Source organism: Montipora capricornis, chromosome 11, assembly GCF_036669925.1.
Source record: "Montipora capricornis isolate CH-2021 chromosome 11, ASM3666992v2, whole genome shotgun sequence".
Classification (NCBI taxonomy): domain Eukaryota; kingdom Metazoa; phylum Cnidaria; class Anthozoa; order Scleractinia; family Acroporidae; genus Montipora; species Montipora capricornis.
In genome coordinates this window covers 16,305,637-16,318,136 of record NC_090893.1, presented here as the reverse complement: position 1 = coordinate 16,318,136, position 12,500 = coordinate 16,305,637, and the positions used below count along the sequence as shown (strand labels likewise).

Below are 12,500 nucleotides of genomic sequence, written 5' to 3'. Positions count from 1 at the left end.
GGTAAGCGCCTTAGACTCATTGAGATATTGTCTTGAAGAGCTTCACTCGCTCTCTGCTGTTCAGGAGAACTTCAGCGTATTGCTCAAGAAAGGCTTCAAGTCAATCTTTGGTAAGGATCAACGAAATGAAATTGTTGCTTTCGTATGTCAAATGAATCGCATTATTTACGACTTCACGCATGAGTTCGTCGAAGATGGAAGGATTTGCAGACAGCTGTTCTTGTGGCCAAGTGTTGAAGTAGGAGGAGAGAAAATTGATCTTCTGCGCGACGAAAGAATAGCCAAAGAGCTTCGTGGGATGGACATGGAGCAGTGTTGTGTGCAGCCTTGGTCGTTTGATCTGCCAAGGGAAAATAAGTGGTTACCGGGAATAAGCGATATCGCTATAAACACGAAAGGGCATTTTATCATTGCATATTTTAACGAAGTACTACTTTTTGACAGTGGAGGCAACTTCCTCCATTCTCTTCCTATTCCTAACATCGAAAGCGGTTACCGTGTACGTGTAGAAACTGATCAGACCGACAACGTGTATGTCCTGAAACGAATTGGAAGAAAGGATGGGTACGTTTATATGTTCGACGCCCAAGCGAAACTGCACCACACCTTTGAAACAAGGACTGGATACACTGTCCATTCACTGATGGTGGACAGCAGAGGTAACGTTTTGGTTTCAATGACTGAGGATAGATCAGAAGTTTCGGAAGGAAGGTATTACGTATACTATGCACACGAGGAGGTAGAGTTGACTGTACAAGTATTTTCAAAGACTGGTGAGCGTCTCAACAGTGTCGATGTCTTATGCCACAGGGGGAGTTCTCGTCTTTCTACAATTAGAGAAGGACGTGTTCTAGTACTGGACTATCAAGATTCCATCCTCCACTCAGTTGGCATCGAGGACAACGTCGATCATAAAAAGGAAAAGATACAATTGCAGGAAGGGTTGCTTCCCAGAGTTATGAAGTTTCACCAGCCGAGTGAACTTTTGTTCATCCTGTCAGCACACTACGGCGAAGTCCCTCGAGTTTCGATTTACAGCAAAGATGGCGAATACTTGCGCACAATCCTACTAAATGTCGGCTGTGAGTTAAGCTTCATAACAGCATTTGCGGTAACTAACGATGGACACTTTGCCTTGGCGCTTCGCAATACCTCCACTGAGGGGAATGAAGTGTGTGTTATATAACTGAAGAGACTAAACTCTGAAATCTTAACATCTTGAGAACATATCGTAAAATAGGTTGTGGTTAGTCATCGTGGTAACTTGAATACTTCAGTCAGGTGTATTTGCTGTTCAATGGAAATGTGTGCTAGTCTCTCTTCTGGTCTTGAATTATTGCTGAAGAATTATCGCCCTGCAAGTAATTTGCAGTATATTTCTAAACTTACAGAGAAGGCTGTTTTCCAACAAACGCATAGTCACATAACTATTAACTCAGCTCCAGTCATCGTACCGCCAACCCCACAGTATGGAAACAGCCTTTCTGAAAGTGATGAATAATGTTCTACTGAACGTGAACTCTCAGCAAGTAGCTTTCAACACTGTCAATCACGACATTCTGTTGGAGAGACTCGACAAGGACATTGGAATGCGCAGCGTCACGCTCGATTGGTTTCGTTCATATCTTTCTGATCGATGCCAACAAGTCTGTATTGATGGCTCTCTGTCTAATCAACACCGTCTTAACTGTGGGGTACCTCAGGGGTCCTGTTTAGGTCCTCTACTATTCGTTACGTACACTTCTACGCTGTTCAAGGTTATCAAACGCCATCTCCCAGAGGCTCATTGTTACGCTGATGATACCCAGTTAGTTTCAAGCCTGATGATATTAACGCCCAGGATGAGGCCATTCGCGCAATGAAGGATTGCATTAAAGGTATTAGGAACTGGATTATTGAAGGTCGGCTGTTGCTCAATGATGACAAAACTGAATTTTTAGTTATTGGAACTTGTCAGCAGGTAAATAAATTAAGTCCATCAGTACTTCATGTAGGTGATCACACGTTTGATCCTTCGGTTAACGTAAGGAATTTGGGATCGATATTTGACAATTAGTATGGATTCTCACATAAATCAAGTTTGCAAGACCGCTTTTTACCATATTCACAATATCCGTAGGATTTGTAAATACCTTTCACAGGAATCCCTTAAAACGTTAGTTCATGCTTTCGTTACGTCTAGATTAGATTATTGTAATAGCCTACTTTACGGCCTTCCCAAATATCATATAAGTAAACTTATAGAACGCTGCAGCCAGATTAATAACGAACACTAAAAAGTATGATCATATCACACCAGTTTTATATAACCTTCACTGGCTACCTGTTTTACTGTATCTATTGTTAGATTTAAGGCTATTTATAACTTGTCACCTAGCTATATTAGTAACTTATGGTTTTGTTCTGTTTATTCGCTTAGATCAAATTCTTCAATATTTTTGGACCGTCCGAAGGGGCGTATGCTTTCCACATTGGGAGCTCGTTCTTTCTATGCTGCTGCCCCCACACTGTGGAACAGCCTTCCAGCAAATGTTCGGGAAATAACATCACTTAGCATTTTTTATAAAAAACTTAAGACACATCTTTTTAATTTAGCTTACAACAGTAATTCTTAGCAGTGGCACTGGGTGGTGGTCAATTGTGTACTTTTCGTTTTAGGTTCCACTGATATTTATATATATACATATATTTTTTTAAATTCATATAAAGCGCTTTTGATCATTTTAATGTTAAAAGGCGCTATGTTAAGTATTATTAATATTATTATTATTATTATTATTATTATTATTATCATTATTATTATTATCATTATTAAAGAGGAATATAATCGTTTTTCTCACGATGTGGTCACTTCGGATGTGGATCGCGACGTTTCGACTGCATGCGCATACATTGTACTGCTAGTCTTCAGGCGATGAGGTAGATTAAGTACGCGTCACCTACAATCCGGGTCAAAACACTTCAGGACACTTGTCAAATTTTGGGCGAAAAGTAGAGAATTTACTGTACATGCTTCCATCGTTATATGAGCAACGTGTGTTCTTCTTTCGCTGCCTTTTTCGCCCCCAGACAGAGGACACTGTTGCAGAGGGTACTGTTGGCTACAAACTTTTAGTATGGGTTCATTTTCAACTGTTTTGTCGTGAGTGTCCCAAGCATTTTCTCGGAGATTGTAATGTCTTGGGTGCATAGATATACAATCCCCTTCCAATCCTTTTTTGTTTTTCTGCAATGACGAAAATTGCAGTTAACCTTTGTTACTTCTGGGAATGTAATCTTCACAACGTTCTCCGTCAAATAGCCTGTGTACAGCCGCCCACTCTCCGCAAAAAAAATCGGAAAGGAGCGTCTGTGATTTACCGTTAGTAATCGTGTTCCGGAATAATTTTGCATACATTATTAAGTGATCTACGCTGACCAAAATTTGCGTGGCTCATATTTCTTTGGAGCTAAATTCTCAAAATGGTGGTCAATGAAGTAGATTTCGAACGTGCATTGAAGAGCGTCTCCGATAGTTTTAAGATACCTTGGCTTCATAGGATAGAAGCACTCTTTAAAGGAAAGGGTGTATTTGCAAGTCTTCCAGCCGGGTACGGCTCTGATCTTCAGAGCAGCACAGATCGTTGCCGATGAGCTGTTATTTTCCTCGATATGTCCACATCTGTCTTCCAGGGCAACACGCTTTGTAGATTGTTCTTGAGAATGGCAAGGCTGGTCCGAGAAAGGCGTTGGGATTACATTGAATTAACTGAAGAGAGTGTAGTGTAACGTAAAGTGCTAGATTTCTATCCCATATGAACCATGTGAGCGTTAGCCCTACTGATGGAACTGGGCCCACACAAGGACAGAGAAAACTCTGATCAGGGTGGGAATTGGTCCGTGGGTCTTCCGTCCATTTGATTTCCATGAAAAATGAAAAATGAAAAAATGGATTTTGTATTTTTAATGTTTCATTTGTTTTTACCAAGGAACGTAGAGAACAAAATTCCAACAAACAAAAACATGAAAATCATGGTTTCTTATTGAATAAAAATTAAAAATGACAATACACATCTTTAATTTTTGTTTGCAAAGGAAGAGAGAAAAATAGAATAGCAGCCAATGGATTTGAAATCATTCTTTTTCAGAACCTTTCCAATCGGGGTCTAATTCTTTGATTTTTCAAGGAAGGGGCTTTCAAGATGGAGGAAATGATCTATGCAGTAAATATCCGATCAATTTTCAATTTTCCTCTGTCGATGATCAAATAAAAATGAAAAATTGACAAACTCTTCCCCACCATGGGACGGACAAGTCGAGACCTCAACTAACAGGGCTGCGGTTGGGAGAAGTCACGCAACCCTTGGAGGGGAGGGGAGTTGAGTTATGGCGGCTACAAGGTTTCGCGTTTAATCTTTACTAGGAGTCATATTTTTATTTCCTCGCCACAAATGTGAAAGCTATGTGGTTCCCTGCATATTCAGACGTTTTCAACGACTTGGACCTCCACTAGGCTGCCTTTTTAAAGGCCAAAAATTCACATGCGCCAGGTACGTGATATTTGCATTTGCTCGAAGTAGTATTTGTATGAATCGAAATACATCAAGTAAAGGAACTTTTCCAGAATGAGACGACAACAAAAAGTTTGAAATCGCAGGAAAATTAACGCTACCGAGGCGAAATTATGGTTTGCAGTCAAGTTTGCCCCTTGAATAAGCTTATAAAAAAACACAACGATACAGGTAAATCAGCACTCTTTCTTTCCAAACTCGTGGGTTTTTATTTTTCATTTGTTTTCAAGAATACATTTTCACATGTATAAAGCTGTTCAAAGCACTGAATTTAAACACACCATGGATCACACCCTCACAAGCTAAGCTGGTAAAATTATAATTGTGTCATATACATTTTCCTTTCATCCTATAGGAAAAACCTGAGCAGTACTCAATAACAAGGGATGTGATTTGACGGAGGATACAGTGAAACATGAGGATAAAGTCAAACAACCGGCTGAAATTTGCAGCTATGAGCAATACTCATAAGTGAGGTCTCGGAATAACTGAATTGCATTTTGGAACAATGTTGGATTTCCATTTACTACATTTTCAAACACAGTGAGAAAATCAGGAAAATGTGAATGGAAGTGCTGCCTTCTTGCCGAACTTTGGCAGCCATCGCAAGACAATGGGTCTATACCAAATTCTGGCCAGGTTGTCAAGTGCCCCCCACTTCCTTCAAATAACTGAACAGCCACCTCTGTTGTTGGAACAACATCTGGTGTCACTTTAACTGTCTTGTCCATAGCTGCTTGCATATTGTTTGGTACCCCCTCTGTGCTATTATAATGCAGAGAGAATATGAACATACCGGTAGCTAGTGATTTAAGAACATGGCTATTGAGTGATTTTACTTGACCCGTGAAACAGAGAAAAATAGGTATTGTGTAACACTACCTCCTAATTAGACCTATTGTGTTTCTGTTACTCAGACTATTTACACGAAAACACCCCATGATCGGTTGTAAAAATTTCTGACGTTTACTCTAATAAATGAAGAAAAGTATTACAATAACTATCGTATCATTTATCTCTTCAGTTGTGTCATTATTGTGTTCTGTTTTTGTGTCAGTTTTTTCATCCTCTATCTTGCTTACACCATGTAATAGGGGCTTTTACGCACATATAGCCTGTAATATTCCACTACATATTTCACAGGTCAAGTAAAATCACTCTATTTGTATACCAGTATTTAAGGACTAAATATGAATACCAAAATTGCTTACACAATCAGGTTCAAAACTTAAAACATTTCATATCGGTCACAAGTGGGCAACCTAATTGTCAGCCTGATCCTCAGTATTACCAGAAAGAGCTTTTTGAAAACCTTCCAAAAATTCATCTAACCCTTTAAACTGGTATGTCTGGGCATACCCTTGAGGCTCACGGTAGTGGGGGCAGGTCTTATTCAAGCCATCCTCACCACTGTACCAGTGATTAATACACTGACTACATCCCAGGAGGGTGTTACAGCATCTTGTAGCAATGATAGGTGGATGCATAGGGAGTTTCAAACAAACTTTACATTTAAAGGCATCGTTAATTAACTTTACAACACTTGGTGGTAATGGCATAGCTGATGTAACCGTTGTCAAATCCTGAAGCATTTTGACGACAGATTCAAGTGCACAAGAAGCACCTGTAACCTCAAATCCAATTTTCTTGAGATCTTCTTCAAAAGATCTGAGAATCGAGCGTACATTTTTCTGTTTAGGTTGAAAATCATCAGAATCTGAAGAACTACTAGAGGAAGGGAGTCTCCTTTTTGGCTTCTTGACTGGCCTATTTTCAGGGGGATAGTTGTCACATACAGCATATATCTTTCGGCTGGCCACCTTCCAAAACTTTGATCCTGGATAAGACAAACAGACAGCATCGTGAAATAAATCGCTTCTTTTATGGTATAAATAATTTTCACCCATTCACACCTCAAGTGCACGAGGACAACCCCCCCCCCCATTGACGACCACAATTATCGGGAGTCTTACAGAGTAAAATCTATTAAGAGTCACTCTCAGGGGTCAATGGGTTAATAGCAAGTGGGATCTGTGTTTGGGTCCTATGCCTTTGTAAAACTCCTTATCAGTTTATTACTGTATCATACCGCTTGTTAGGTCCTTTAAATTGCTATTATACAACTTTGTGATGTATAATAATTTGTCATTTTTGTACCTATGTCATTGGAATGTATAACTAAAAGAAACAAATTAATGTTGTGAAAAATGAAATAGTTGATAGCCAATGATAAGGTGAAGACTTGATGAAAAGTTCATCCAAAATGCACTTCAAAGAAGCACATGCCCTAAGCACAAGATATCTGGTCAACAAAGTTCCCAAGAATGTACATGATGTTATGCAGCTTGGTTAAGTATCCATTACCTTGTCAAGGAGACTAATTATCTCCAGGTTTGTGGAAAGCTCAATAAAATGACTTTTACCTTGTTACCAGCATTCTTAAAAGGAAATTCGCAGACATGGCCCTAACCTTAACGAACTTTACCTCTCTATCTCTTACCTAGAAGAGGCCAATCTGATTAAACTGCAAAGTTACCAGGACTTGCAGTACACTACTTTCGTTTGTCTTGTATGTACGTGTACAAATTCTCACCTCGTGTGCCTTCTTCATCGAGTATCGGAAGGCCATTGCCCGATACTAACAGCACTCCTTCGCCAAACTTTTCTTTGACCTTTTGTAAGATGTACGTCACATTAGCTGTCTCCTCGTTGACAGTAATAAATGTTTGGTTCTTGTCACTGAATGTCACTCCTTTGGGGGTTTTCTTCATCTCAGCTAAGATGATCTTACAACCAAAAGACGAAGATGAAGAGTTTCCTTTCTTTACAAATGGGCGATTGAAGAGTGATTTCATACTGGACGTTACACCTGATGACGATGTCGGGGCTGCAGTGTAAGCGAAGGCATTTTGAGGAGCATTCATCTCTTTGCATTCCCCCATGACATCAAAAACAGTTCCATCCAAGACATCTGAGAAGTCAAATCGGCCATTTTCCAGGGGCCAAACAGCAAGATCACCCCACTGCTCTTTTAAGTAAAGAGTTTCACTGTTGACCTGCAAGATAATCGACCTAGAATAAACCAAGGAGGAACCAACGGAATTCACTCGAATCACCATGAAGACCACATGTACGTTGCGCACGACACCGTGTCACGCTTTTACCAAAAAATTAACCTTATGTATCAACAACTTTCAAAGACAACAGTCATCTCGGGCAGTAATTACTCAGGCGCTCATTACTAAAATAGAAAACGTTTTATGAAATTTGCAAAATCAGGCAAAATCAATAGCACTGGGAATTTCCCGCCAAATTGCTCCATTGCGGTGATGTTCACACTTCTTTCAGAAATTCAAATTGTCATTAGTTCCAGACATGATAGGAATGTTAGTGTCGACAAAAGTCATTGAAATGAAAGGGTGCAACAAGAAAATCTACTTTAAAAATGATTTCATTACAGCGTGGAATTGTATTGAATTTGGTGGCGCGCGAGATGCCAATAAGTTTAAGCTCACCTGAAAACAAGCGGACAGTCTCTGAAGGATAACATCATTGCATGACATTGTAAGGTTCTTGCCACCTCTTCTAAACTCAAACTTCTTGTTTGGCATGATTATCGGGGCAGGTTTTCAGCTCAACTGCTTCTGATGTAATGTCTCCGCAGCACGTTGTGGGAGTACCGTAGGGCGTTTCACATTGATTCACGTGACCTTCTTCCCAGTTTTCCTCATTTCTTCCGGTTTCGGCGCCAAATTTGAGATATATATTTATAACCACGGAAGGTGTTTTTGCTTCCATTTTGTACAGTGCTATGGAAAACATACCCGTTGAATATATCGCACAACTTGTGCTTAAAGAAGGCAAAAGCTATGCCCAGATAAGTAATATTCTTCAGAATATTTATCCAAAGCAAAGGGGCTTCAGTGAAAGGTCAGTTAGACGGTTTTGCAGTGACCATAATATCTCGAGAAGATCTGGAATTACTGACATAATATTGGATGACATTATAAAAGAAGCAGTTAATAAAGTAAGCTTAACTGTTATGCTTACCTTAAATAAAGAAATCATCAGAATATGTTATCTCACAATTCATCATTACCCTTTTTAAATGTTTTCAACCCCTTCTTGCCATTCCCATTCAGGTTGGCCCTACATGGGGAAGAAAGATGACGAAAGGATTTTTCAGTTGTAATGGCATTGAAGTGGCTGAAAAAAGGATTGCCTCCACGCTTGCTCGAGTGAACCCCGCCAATCACTGTCAAAGACAGGACAGAACAGAGCAATTGACAAATCCCATTCCTTATGCTGCTGAATACTTTGGTCACAAGCTTCACATTGATCAAAATGAGAAGCTTGTTATGTATGGTGTTGTTCATGTGTGCGCAATAGATGGGTACAGTGGAAAGATTGTTAGCCATGTTGTAATGCCCGTGAAAAATAACCTCCTAATTTATGAACATATTTATAGGTATGCTTTCCTCAATTGGCTTGCATATATTATTGTGGGATACATTTTATGATATTCTTGTTTCATTTACTTTTAACGTTATTTTACGATTTGGGTATAGCAACACTTGACGACCTCGACTGCTATGTGATGAGTATCAAACAATTTAGCCCGGTTCAAACGTGCCGAATCAAATGCAAAGGAGACAAATCTATTGTTTTCGCTCATTTGCATTCGATTTGGCACATGTAAAGTTCGATGTTTGAACCGCAGTAATAGTACATTTATATTTTTTTTCATAAAAATGACATTACTCAATCATATTGCGACACTTTCAATCAATAAGAGAAGTATGAATTTGAGGTTCAAGTTTTCTGTGCTGTAATTATCAGAATTGCAAACTTTTCCCATTTTTATAGGCAGTCGGTTCTGACATATGGAATGTGGGATCAACTAAGAGTTGACAAGGGAAAGGAATTTAGCCTGATGCTTTCTGTTCAACACCTACTTAGACAACACAGAAGGAACACGACCCGACTTCCATATCAGCAAACAACATCCAAACAAGTTAGTACTTTCTGGCAAATGAAGCTGATTTCGTATACTTATGTAAAACTTTAACCACTACAGTGATAGATACAATCAGTATCACATCTACAAACTCAAGCTGAAGCCAAGAGTTTGTAAATGTGATACAGTTATAACACAAATAAATAATATTGTGACATTTGACTTAGTGAAATGTTACCGGTATTCTTGTCGATAACGCCTATTGTGAGGGCCTGAGGACTATTAATATGTGAAACGAGTCCACATTTCTCTTCAATAACATATGGTACTATTTAATTACCTTTTTAGAACCACAGGATTGAAAGGGTCTGGCTGGAAATGAATCTCAGAGTCAACTATCCCATAAAGAAGGCGTTAAACTTAATGGTCAATTCAGAACTCTTGAATTTGGAAGATGAAGTTACCAAATTTGCCATGTCATGGGTCACTCTTCAAGTTTGTCAAGCAGGGTCCCGTGTAGTGATTGACTCATGGAATGCCCACTATGTCACAGGTAACATTGTAGAAACATTATAACTAGGATTTCATTGGCACAACTACAGGAACAACTAGACATGCTCGATAACCAAAAAGTACCTTTTCAGAGATTAAGCAATCATTTGAAAGTAACTATTGGGCCCACTTTTGGGAATTTTGAAACATATAAAGACAATTCAGGCCTTTCTACAATAAACCTTCATTTAACACACCAATGCAAACCAAGTATTTCACTTCATATATCTGGATGTGATTTAAGTAATTAATTTCTGTAATTTTATTTGTCCCTGGAAAACCTGAATGCTAATTACAGTATTGTACTTGCTGAAGCAAAATACAAGTTTAGGCAATAATCTTATAACCAATAAACAGGAACAAAACTCTTTGAGTAAAGAAATTTCTTAAATGTTATGTTTTTACTGCATTACAGGAAGAGGGGTACCAAACAATATGCAAGCAGCTATGGACAAGACAGTTAAAGTGACACCAGATGTTGTTCCAACAACAGAGGTGGCTGTTCAGTTATTTGAAGGAAGTGGGGGGCACTTGACAACCTGGCCAGAATTTGGTATAGACCCATTGTCTTGCGATGGCTGCCAAAGTTCGGCAAGAAGGCAGCACTTCCATTCACATTTTCCTGATTTTCTCACTGTGTTTGAAAATGTAGTAAATGGAAATCCAACATTGTTCCAAAATGCAATTCAGTTATTCCGAGACCTCACTTATGAGTATTGCTCATAGCTGCAAATTTCAGCCGGTTGTTTGACTTTATCCTCATGTTTCACTGTATCCTCCGTCAAATCACATCCCTTGTTATTGAGTACTGCTCAGGTTTTTCCTATAGGATGAAAGGAAAATGTATATGACACAATTATAATTTTATCAGCTTAGCTTGTGAGGGTGTGATCCATGGTGTGTTTAAATTCAGTGCTTTGAACAGCTTTATACATGTGAAAATGTATTCTTGAAAACAAATGAAAAATAAAAACCCACGAGTTTGGAAAGAAAGAGTGCTGATTTACCTGTTCGTTGTGTTTTTTATAAGCTTATTCAAGGGGCAAACTTGACTGCAAACCATAATTTCGCCTCGGTAGCGTTAATTTTCCTGCGATTTCAAACTTTTTGTTGTCGTCTCATTCTGGAAAAGTTCCTTTACTTGATGTATTTCGATTCATACAAATACTACTTCGAGCAAATGCAAATATCACGTACCTGGCGTATGTGAATTTTTGGCCTTTAAAAAGGCAGCCTAGTGGAGGTCCAAGTCGTTGAAAACGTCTGAATATGCAGGGAACCACATAGCTTTCACATTTGTGGCGAGGAAATAAAAATATGACTCCTAGTAAAGATTAGAGGCGAAACCTTGTAGCCGCCATAACTCAACTCCCCTCCCCTCCAAGGGTTGCGTGACTTCTCCCAACCGCAGCCCTGTTAGTTGAGGTCTCGACTTGTCCGTCCCATGGTGCGGAAGAGTTTGTCAATTTTTCATTTTTATTTGATCATCGACAGAGGAAAATTGAAAATTGATCGGATATTTACTGCATAGATCATTTCCTCCATCTTGAAAGCCCCTTCCTTGAAAAATCAAAGAATTAGACCCCGATTGGAAAGGTTCTGAAAAAGAATGATTTCAAATCCATTGGCTGCTATTCTATTTTTCTCTCTTCCTTTGCAAACAAAAATTAAAGATGTGTATTGTCATTTTTAATTTTTATTCAATAAGAAACCATGATTTTCATGTTTGTGTTTGTTGGAATTTTATTCTCAACGTTCCTTGGTAAAAACAAATGAAACATTAAAAATACAAAATCCATTTTTTCATTTTTCATTTTTCATGGAAATCAAATGGACGGAAGACCCACGGACCGGAATTGAAGACTACCGACTGAGCTACAAGGTCAGACGGGAGCAGGCCGTGGAAACGAACATGTACAAGTACAAGGAAAGGTTACGTTTATACAAACGTTGGCTAACGCTCACATGGTTCATATGCGATAGCAATCTAGCACTTCACGTTACACCGCACTCAATTCAGTTAATTCTGTTTAAAATATAACTGCTAAACGGCCAACGTTTGTATAAACCGTGGCATTGTCCAGAAACAAGAGGATCTGTCGGTCAGTGTGCTTAAGCTTGTTGTTTAGTTTGGTCAGGACGTTTATCATAATGTCTGACTTCATCCACGCCTTATCATTACTGAAATAATCAGCTCCACAAGGACGAGAGATATACGGCAAATTTTCCGAAACTGCGAGTTTTTTTACTACTACCAATTAGGAAAGGGGTTTCCTTTCCACCAGCGGCATTAACAAAAAACGCTTCTGTGATTCTTTGCTTGGCACTTTTCCCACCTCTGCAGCGCTTGCTCCTTTCTGCTAAGGAATTCTCAGATAGCGCTTTCCCACATTGTACTAGTCTCATCCTGATTTCAAATGTCGGCTGGTTCAAAACCTCCA

General features: G+C 39.1%; 2 protein-coding genes, 1 long non-coding RNA gene and 1 pseudogene across 3 annotated transcripts; 2 read left to right on the top strand and 2 right to left on the bottom strand.

The window, feature by feature from the left end:
- LOC138023129 (uncharacterized) overlaps positions 1–1,186 on the top strand; it is a 1,793-nt pseudogene extending 607 nt beyond the window's left edge.
- A 3,188-nt stretch (positions 1,187–4,374) lies between these two features.
- LOC138024106 (uncharacterized) lies at positions 4,375–11,052 on the top strand. The gene is made up of 5 exons (XM_068871212.1): positions 4,375–4,529; positions 8,693–9,018; positions 9,417–9,564; positions 9,856–10,060; positions 10,475–11,052. The coding sequence occupies exons 1-5, from the start codon at positions 4,521–4,523 to the stop codon at positions 10,783–10,785; spliced, it is 999 nt and encodes a 332-aa protein (XP_068727313.1). The 5' UTR covers positions 4,375–4,520; the 3' UTR covers positions 10,786–11,052.
- On the bottom strand, positions 4,910–8,549 carry LOC138024105 (uncharacterized). Its single transcript, XM_068871210.1, has 2 exons — positions 7,144–8,549; positions 4,910–6,387 (listed from the first exon to the last, which is right to left on the bottom strand). The coding sequence occupies exons 1-2, from the start codon at positions 7,667–7,669 to the stop codon at positions 5,813–5,815; spliced, it is 1,101 nt and encodes a 366-aa protein (XP_068727311.1). The 5' UTR covers positions 7,670–8,549; the 3' UTR covers positions 4,910–5,812.
- On the bottom strand, positions 10,228–11,906 carry LOC138024107 (uncharacterized). The gene is made up of 2 exons (XR_011126897.1): positions 11,257–11,906; positions 10,228–10,882 (listed from the first exon to the last, which is right to left on the bottom strand). It is a non-coding gene; the product is annotated as an uncharacterized lncRNA (long non-coding RNA).
- Positions 11,907–12,500: the final 594 nt, after the last annotated feature.